Raw genomic sequence first — 8,677 nt, 5'->3', positions numbered from 1 at the left:
AACTCTATGTGGGTAAAATCCTGTGCACCACACTAATGTTCTTAATTAAGTGTTATGGTGAGAGAAACTGCTCTTGCTTATTTCTTCATCTACCCAACAGTAAATAAGTAGTGTACTTAAATTAGTGGGTTTTTTTTTTCCCCAAGTAAGTCCAGCATAATTTTGCCTTGAAACTGGGTGAAGATAAAGAGAACAGAATTAAAAAAATTGCTGAAAGGAAATTTGGACCTCTCACAGAGCTCACTATTTTGAAAGACGCTCCCAGTCTTCGAAATTCCAAGCCAGTATTCTTTGGAATGTTTCAGTTGGCAGTTGTTTATTTGACCAAATTGGTATTTTTTTTTTTTTTTTTATATCGTCCTTAAGATGCACTTCATTTAGTCAAAGCTTAGAAAAGTACGTCCAATTAATTGACTGATGGGTGGTATAAAGCTATGGCTAATTGTTGAAGAACAACTGATCCACTAAACAGAGGTGAAAATTTTAAACTGTGCAGTAACAGAAACATTTACAAGGGGTCATTCCCTCTTTCTTATAGCACTTTAAGTCATGATCACTACGGGTCACTACGGGTGGTTGTTCAAACGTAATCCCATCGGATTTAGGTTATTGGAAATGATCAAATCTTGAAAACGTGTAATTCAAAACGGAAATCCGGATTCCGAAATCCACTTAGATCACATAATCCAATCCTGGTTGTTATCCAGATAAAACACCCAGTTTGGGTTGTTCAAAACTTTTTAGCAGAATCCGGATTACTTTGATCCAAGAAAACAGGATTATCCTGATCCCAACAGAGATCAGGATTACAAGGCAGATTTCAGCAAAAAACTGCAACCTACAACCTAACAGCTGATCAAATAATGGAACTTTTTATTTGGTGAATATGCTTATATTTTTTTTTGCACTTGACTTATTTAACCGTTACAGTGATAAGGTGGTTAACATAGGGATAGGCTCCTATTAAGCCTTTCAGCATTGTCAAATAAAACAGTAAAAAATGGCTAAAATAAAAACGTGACATCATGTCCCCACAAAATAAACCCCCAAACAAATCCAGTAACAATATTCAATTTTCCTGTTATTCATCACTGCATAATCAGTAAAAAACCTGTCAAAAATAAATAAATAAAAAATTTCTACTGATTGCATCTCTCACTACACGTCCTGTCCATCACCACACGGGCTCACGTGCGTCATTAACATTGTCAAAGAGAGGGGCGCAATGTTATACAGGTCAATACATGCACATATTATGTTACATGCTCCGGGTGTATGGGGCTATTATTGTAGCAATATTATCTACAAATCCGTGTTGAAAGTCACAAATGCATACAGAGAGTCGTGTATCCGTATCTTAATTTGTGTGTGCACAGTTGGATTCGCAAATGTGTAAATAAATCCACAAATGTGTGATGAGATTTCTGTGTCTGTACAAGAATCTGCAAATGTGTAAAACAACTTGTGTGTAACCCGGTTTGCAAATGTGTAAAAAAATTCCACAAATCTGTATTTAAAGTTGCAAATGTGTAGACCAATCTGTAAATGCGTGCTAAGATCTGCACATGTGCAGACCGATCTGTATCCACAGAGAGACATGAATGCCTGGAGTATTTCAGCTACAAGACCCAGAAATACAGACAAATCGCTGGTTACGAGTCAAGCAGCTTCTGGATTGGCTCTCTCTACACACGTGGATTTTGCTACACTTGTTCCGTGAGAAATCCACAAATGCGTGTCAGGATTCGTATCCGTAACGCTTGGGTTTGCGTGCCCTGACCGCTGGCTCACAGGCTGCCTCACTCCGGCTGCCGTTGGTTCGCTTGCTCTGCTTCTACTGAGTGCGCGCGAGTTTCACCAGGGCAGGAAAGATGGCGGTGGCTGCTAATAGCGAGACGGATCAGATGTTTGGGGCCACAGATAATCCGTGGGTAAGTGACGTTCAGATTTTAAAAACAAATACAATGTAACATATATAATGAAATACAAATGTGAAGTTATGGAAAGGCTATTAATTTGGTAATTAGTAATGCAAGTGAACAGGGCTATTTGCCTCTAGCCGTTAGCTCTGCCATTCATGATCTTAGAAGTCACAAATATGTTCGATTGTATAGCATTCTTTGTGAATTTGGTGTAATTGTTAAGTCAAACCTCCGTTACATCTTAAAATATGGCAAATACAGCATTTTCCAACGCTGGTCCTGGTACTCTTATACTACATGTTGTAAATGTCTCCCCCCCTCAAACACTCATGATTCAAATGAGTGGGTTGTTATTAGGCTTTTGAAGTTCTTGATGATAAGTTGATCATTTGAATCAGGTGTGTTGGAAGAGTGACACATTTAAAACATGCAGGATAGTGGGCTTCGAGGACTAAATAAAGTTTTTCAGTTTTAGCTACTCTATTCCATTCGATTCTGTTTACTGTCATACTTGGACCGTGATTGTGGGTCTGCCAGGTCCTGGATCTGTACCAGAGGCAGTCTGCAATTAAAACAGTGGGCTAATAATTTACATCTTTCATTAGCTGCACAGTTACCGGTAGTTGGTGCAGAAAAACATTTCAATGAACATATTTTTTTTCTTTTTTTATTAGTAATTAACTTAAGTGGGCTCTAATATTAGAATTTTACCATGCCTTTAGTATGTTTAGAAAGTCAAAATTGATATAGTGTACTGTAAAAGAGTTGTATGTTAAACTAATGTCTTATCTTTTCTGTTTGATAGATTTTACTGCGACACAACATTCTTGAGAGGCTACATTCTCGACTGCTCCACATTTTAAATCACAGACCATTAGATTTGGACCGTATGGAATTTGTGTGCACTCAAGACCTTGTTTTCTGCAGTGCCGTTTCAAGCAATATTGGCATTCCAGTGTGTATAATGGACACACTGTCTGAACTGTGTAGGTTGATCAGGGATGAAAAGGAGCATGCCCAAAATCTCCAATCAAATCTTCTGGTACAAATGGGCACAGGTCATGCTGGACGTCCCAAGATTAACTTTAGTCAAGAGTACCTTCAGTATCTTCTTGGAATTCCCTTATCCGTCACAACTATTGCAAGATTGTTGGGAGTGTCAAGACATACAATCCACAGAAGACTGTCAGAAAACAACATGTCAGTGGCTTCACTGTATAGTCAAATGACAGATGATGAGTTGGATTCCATGGTCACAGACATAAAGATGACAATGCCACACTGTGGTTACAGAATGATGAAAGGGGCCCTTAAAGCCAGGGGTCACGTGGTTCAGTGGGAACGGGTAAGGGCTGCAATGCACCGGGTGGACACCATAGGTGTACTGACAAGACTGACTTCAATGGGATGTGTTGTAAGACGCTCATATTCTGTGCCCTGTCCAAGGTCTCTCATCCATATTGACACCAACCACAAACTGATCAGGTAAGAATGATCTTGTGTGTATACAGTTGTATAAAGTAATCTCAATTAAAAAATCTCAATTTTAACCTTGGCCAATTTATATATTTATTTTCATTTCTCTTTGTCTCTCTATCTCTACAGATATAACATTGTTATTTTTGGCGGCATAGATGGGTATTCCAGGAAGGTAGGTTTGTGTTAAAATTGAATGCAATTATTATGGCAAGTCTATTTTTTTGATCATGTATGATATTTGATTCAGTTATTTTGAATATCATGATTAAATGGATAATTATATTCTTTAAAATTTATCCTTTTATTCTATATAGTTTGTTTCTGATATTCATGCTATATAACTATAGACTTGTTCGGGACAAAACCATAGTGGGAATGACAATGAACAATGTATATATTCATGTATATATATGTATATATATATATATATTCATATATGTATATATACATATATATATATATACATATATATATACATATATGAATATATACATATATATATATATACATATATATACATATATGAATATATACATATATATATATATATATATATATATCAGTCTGTGTGATGTAGTTTACCGATCTTTGTATATTTACACAATGTATACGTATGCTTTTATAAAACATGATACACTTTATTATAGAATTGTGAACAGATTTCATTGTCATTCCCACTATGGTTTTGTCCCGAACAAGTCTATAGTTATATAGCATGAATATCAGAAACAAACTATATAGAATAAAAGGATAAATTTTAAAGAATATAATTATCCATTTAATCATGATATTCAAAATAACTGAATCAAATATCATACATGATCAAAAAAATAGACTTGCCATAATAATTGCATTCAATTTTAACACAAACCTACCTTCCTGGAATACCCATCTATGCCGCCAAAAATAACAATGTTATATCTGTAGAGATAGAGAGACAAAGAGAAATGAAAATAAATATATAAATTGGCCAAGGTTAAAATTGAGATTTTTTAATTGAGATTACTTTATACAACTGTATACACACAAGATCATTCTTACCTGATCAGTTTGTGGTTGGTGTCAATATGGATGAGAGACCTTGGACAGGGCACAGAATATGAGCGTCTTACAACACATCCCATTGAAGTCAGTCTTGTCAGTACACCTATGGTGTCCACCCGGTGCATTGCAGCCCTTACCCGTTCCCACTGAACCACGTGACCCCTGGCTTTAAGGGCCCCTTTCATCATTCTGTAACCACAGTGTGGCATTGTCATCTTTATGTCTGTGACCATGGAATCCAACTCATCATCTGTCATTTGACTATACAGTGAAGCCACTGACATGTTGTTTTCTGACAGTCTTCTGTGGATTGTATGTCTTGACACTCCCAACAATCTTGCAATAGTTGTGACGGATAAGGGAATTCCAAGAAGATACTGAAGGTACTCTTGACTAAAGTTAATCTTGGGACGTCCAGCATGACCTGTGCCCATTTGTACCAGAAGATTTGATTGGAGATTTTGGGCATGCTCCTTTTCATCCCTGATCAACCTACACAGTTCAGACAGTGTGTCCATTATACACACTGGAATGCCAATATTGCTTGAAACGGCACTGCAGAAAACAAGGTCTTGAGTGCACACAAATTCCATACGGTCCAAATCTAATGGTCTGTGATTTAAAATGTGGAGCAGTCGAGAATGTAGCCTCTCAAGAATGTTGTGTCGCAGTAAAATCTATCAAACAGAAAAGATAAGACATTAGTTTAACATACAACTCTTTTACAGTACACTATATCAATTTTGACTTTCTAAACATACTAAAGGCATGGTAAAATTCTAATATTAGAGCCCACTTAAGTTAATTACTAATAAAAAAAGAAAAAAAATATGTTCATTGAAATGTTTTTCTGCACCAACTACCGGTAACTGTGCAGCTAATGAAAGATGTAAATTATTAGCCCACTGTTTTAATTGCAGACTGCCTCTGGTACAGATTAGAGGTGCGCGGATGGGATATTTTTTCATCCGCAACCCAACGCAAAATTTCACAATCCGTCCGCTATCCATTTGCACCCAAGTTTTTGACCAATTTTCAAAACCGCACCCGCCCGCAACCCGCCGATTGATTTTAGGTCTACAGGTGATAAGTGGGCCACAATAATGCTGGCAATAGCCTACAAGCAAACTGGCACATAGCAAACAAACTGTGAAGCCTCGATAAGACTAGCTCATTCATTCCAAAATTATTTCCACCGCACAGCGTGCACGTTCACATTCTTAATTGTCCATATAGCAACCCCAAAAACGTATAGGCCTATTGCACCCCAAAGCTTGTCTTGACGGAGGAAAGCTGTCAAGGTGTTTGTGGAGGTTTGGGGTTTGACACAAGTGTGATGCACCATGTTAGACGTACCCGTCTTATGACTGTCATAAACATAGACAGCTTCACAGCTTTTGCATATGACATAACCTGCACTGGTGTCATCCTGATTCACCACCTCGAAAAATTTGTCCCAGGCAGCACTTTTTCGTCCTTCTTTTTCTTTGGTTTTTAGTTCTCCACTTTTAAGTTTGTCACGTACCACTTTCGCTGGCGTTGCCATCTCTGTTCTCTGATCTGATCTCTGGTCCAAACAAAGCAGCATGCGTAGAGCAAGTAAGCTACTAGGCCAAATTACTGCCTGATGAAAAGTGTGCTCAATTTTTCGAACTTAGGCTAACATATGAACAACGTAGGCGATATAGGCCTATATATATAGTTTTTCATTTGATAGTTCAACCGCCACCCGCCCGAATTTAATTAAAATATTATTTTTCGTCATGTCACCCGCCCGACCCGCGGATTAGCTGCGGAGTCCGCAGCTGTAACCGCCATCCGCGCATCTCTAGTACAGATCCAGGACCTGGCAGACCCACAATCACGGTCCAAGTATGACAGTAAACAGAATCAAATGGAATAGAGTAGCTAAAACTGAAAAACTTTATTTAGTCCTCGAAGCCCACTATCCTGCATGTTTTAAATGTGTCACTCTTCCAACACACCTGATTCAAATGATCAACTTATCATCAAGAACTTCAAAAGCCTAATAACAACCCACTCATTTGAATCATGAGTGTTTGAGGGGGGGAGACATTTACAACATGTAGTATAAGAGTACCAGGACCAGCGTTGGAAAATGCTGTATTTGCCATATTTTAAGATGTAACGGAGGTTTGACTTAACAATTACACCAAATTCACAAAGAATGCTATACAATCGAACATATTTGTGACTTCTAAGATCATGAATGGCAGAGCTAACGGCTAGAGGCAAATAGCCCTGTTCACTTGCATTACTAATTACCAAATTAATAGCCTTTCCATAACTTCACATTTGTATTTCATTATATATGTTACATTGTATTTGTTTTTAAAATCTGAACGTCACTTACCCACGGATTATCTGTGGCCCCAAACATCTGATCCGTCTCGCTATTAGCAGCCACCGCCATCTTTCCTGCCCTGGTGAAACTCGCGCGCACTCAGTAGAAGCAGAGCAAGCGAACCAACGGCAGCCGGAGTGAGGCAGCCTGTGAGCCAGCGGTCAGGGCACGCAAACCCAAGCGTTACGGATACGAATCCTGACACGCATTTGTGGATTTCTCACGGAACAAGTGTAGCAAAATCCACGTGTGTAGAGAGAGCCAATCCAGAAGCTGCTTGACTCGTAACCAGCGATTTGTCTGTATTTCTGGGTCTTGTAGCTGAAATACTCCCGGCATTCATGTCTCTCTGTGGATACAGATCGGTCTGCACATGTGCAGATCTTAGCACGCATTTACAGATTGGTCTACACATTTGCAACTTTAAATACAGATTTGTGGAATTTTTTTACACATTTGCAAACCAGGTTACACACAAGTTGTTTTACACATTTGCAGATTCTTGTACAGACACAGAAATCTCATCACACATTTGTGGATTTATTTACACATTTGCGAATCCAACTGTGCACACACAAATTAAGATACGGATACACGACTCTCTGTATGCATTTGTGACTTTCAACACGGATTTGTAGATAATATTGCTACAATAATAGCCCCATACGGGTGGTTCCACCCGCAAAGCCATGCAAACCGTCTCGTCTACCTGTTGTTGTTCTTCACATTGCACACATTGATCTACAAGCTGGAAATCCGGTTTTGGTGATCCTGAAAAACGGGATTTTGGATCAGGGTGATCCAATCCTATTTTGCTTTGAAAGACCGGGGTAAAAGTAAGCCAAATTACGTGATCCGCCATCCTGAAAAATGGGATTCCCAAATCCGGATAGCTTTTATCCGGATTAAACTTTTTGAACAACCTGCCCTACAAGATTAATGGGAGGACATTCCCAACTCAAAGTAATGAACCATCCATCTATAGCAGGACACATTTGTGTCTGATGGCTTCTGGCATTTTGTGTCTGCCAACAAATTACTGGAGGGGAGGACCACAGATATCTACAGTAATACTAGATGTTTTATGGCGGAGTTTCGAACGTCTTCACCCAGTGGCCATCTTGCCACAGCCTTGCTCTCTCGTAAGATCTGTTGTATCTGAGGGTGCTCTGTACAAACGCAAATACTCTTATTTCGCTGAAATCTTGATGGACTTACAAACGGTTTGGTTTCTTACAAAAGTTTTTAACATGGCTATAATTCTGGATACTTGAACATGTTAAAATTGCAGCTTTTGTCTTTGAAAAATTACTTAAATGTGCAGCAAAATGTTTTGTTGTTTTTAATCATTTTATGTTCAGCACTTCGTTCAGTGGCTGCTGTCGTGAAGTGCTTTATATATAAAGTTGGCTTGGCTTGGCATACTTGTGTTCTCCACCAGAAAGCACAGTAAGGGTCATCAGAGCAGCAGAGCGGCTCATTCGCCAGGCATCAGCAAGTTCCAGACAATCACAGCCCATCAGACTGCTGGAGGTCCTGTACATTGTACGGAAGAGGATCAGGTCAGAGAATGTGTTTTTGCTGGAGTAGCACATCAGCTGCACACAGTATGGCATAGACAGTCACCACCATATGCTGCTGACATTAGTTGTGTCCCTGTTTTTAAGCTAAGCCTGCACCATATTGCCAAGATGACGACGCTTAGCTTCCAGAGAAACAATGTGCCAGAAGCTCAACAAAACAGTCCTGTTTGAACAATATTAACCAAACCATGTCTTTTGGGCTGTTTATTATTATTATTATTATTATTATTATTATTATTATTTTATTTATTTATTTTTTTATTTTTTATTTATTTTCCTTTTAG

The 8,677-nt window shown here is 38.6% G+C and overlaps 2 protein-coding genes across 2 annotated transcripts; one reads left to right on the top strand and one right to left on the bottom strand.

Moving 5' to 3' along the window:
* The first annotated feature begins 1,696 nt into the window (after window positions 1-1,696).
* LOC121638631 lies at window positions 1,697-3,610 on the top strand. The gene is made up of 3 exons (XM_041983515.1): window positions 1,697-1,931; window positions 2,728-3,407; window positions 3,528-3,610. The coding sequence occupies exons 1-3, from the start codon at window positions 1,872-1,874 to the stop codon at window positions 3,586-3,588; spliced, it is 801 nt and encodes a 266-aa protein (XP_041839449.1). The 5' UTR covers window positions 1,697-1,871; the 3' UTR covers window positions 3,589-3,610.
* Window positions 3,611-4,239: 629 nt separating this feature from the next.
* On the bottom strand, window positions 4,240-6,987 carry LOC121638632. The gene is made up of 3 exons (XM_041983516.1): window positions 6,820-6,987; window positions 4,443-5,122; window positions 4,240-4,322 (listed from the first exon to the last, which is right to left on the bottom strand). Exons 1-3 carry the CDS (start codon window positions 6,877-6,879, stop codon window positions 4,262-4,264), a joined length of 801 nt encoding a protein of 266 aa, XP_041839450.1. The 5' UTR covers window positions 6,880-6,987; the 3' UTR covers window positions 4,240-4,261.
* Between the last annotated feature and the right edge of the window lie 1,690 nt (window positions 6,988-8,677).

Source organism: Melanotaenia boesemani, chromosome 4 (genome assembly GCF_017639745.1).
Source record: "Melanotaenia boesemani isolate fMelBoe1 chromosome 4, fMelBoe1.pri, whole genome shotgun sequence".
Taxonomy (NCBI): Eukaryota; Metazoa; Chordata; class Actinopteri; order Atheriniformes; family Melanotaeniidae; genus Melanotaenia; species Melanotaenia boesemani.
Note: the sequence above shows the minus strand (reverse complement) of the source record. Positions and strands in the feature narration are given on the sequence as shown.

Bases quoted from the DNA above. Each gene is read 5' to 3' on its own strand.
- LOC121638631 (XM_041983515.1), top strand. From the start codon at position 1,872: ATGGCGGTGGCTGCTAATAGCGAGACGGATCAGATGTTTGGGGCCACA. The intron at 1,932-2,727 runs GTAAGTGACGTT...TCTGTTTGATAG, and splicing joins GGGCCACAGATAATCCGTGG to ATTTTACTGCGACACAACAT. The intron at 3,408-3,527 runs GTAAGAATGATC...CTATCTCTACAG, and splicing joins ACCAACCACAAACTGATCAG to ATATAACATTGTTATTTTTG.
- LOC121638632 (XM_041983516.1), bottom strand. From the start codon at position 6,879: ATGGCGGTGGCTGCTAATAGCGAGACGGATCAGATGTTTGGGGCCACA. The intron at 5,123-6,819 runs GTAAGTGACGTT...TCTGTTTGATAG, and splicing joins GGGCCACAGATAATCCGTGG to ATTTTACTGCGACACAACAT. The intron at 4,323-4,442 runs GTAAGAATGATC...CTATCTCTACAG, and splicing joins ACCAACCACAAACTGATCAG to ATATAACATTGTTATTTTTG.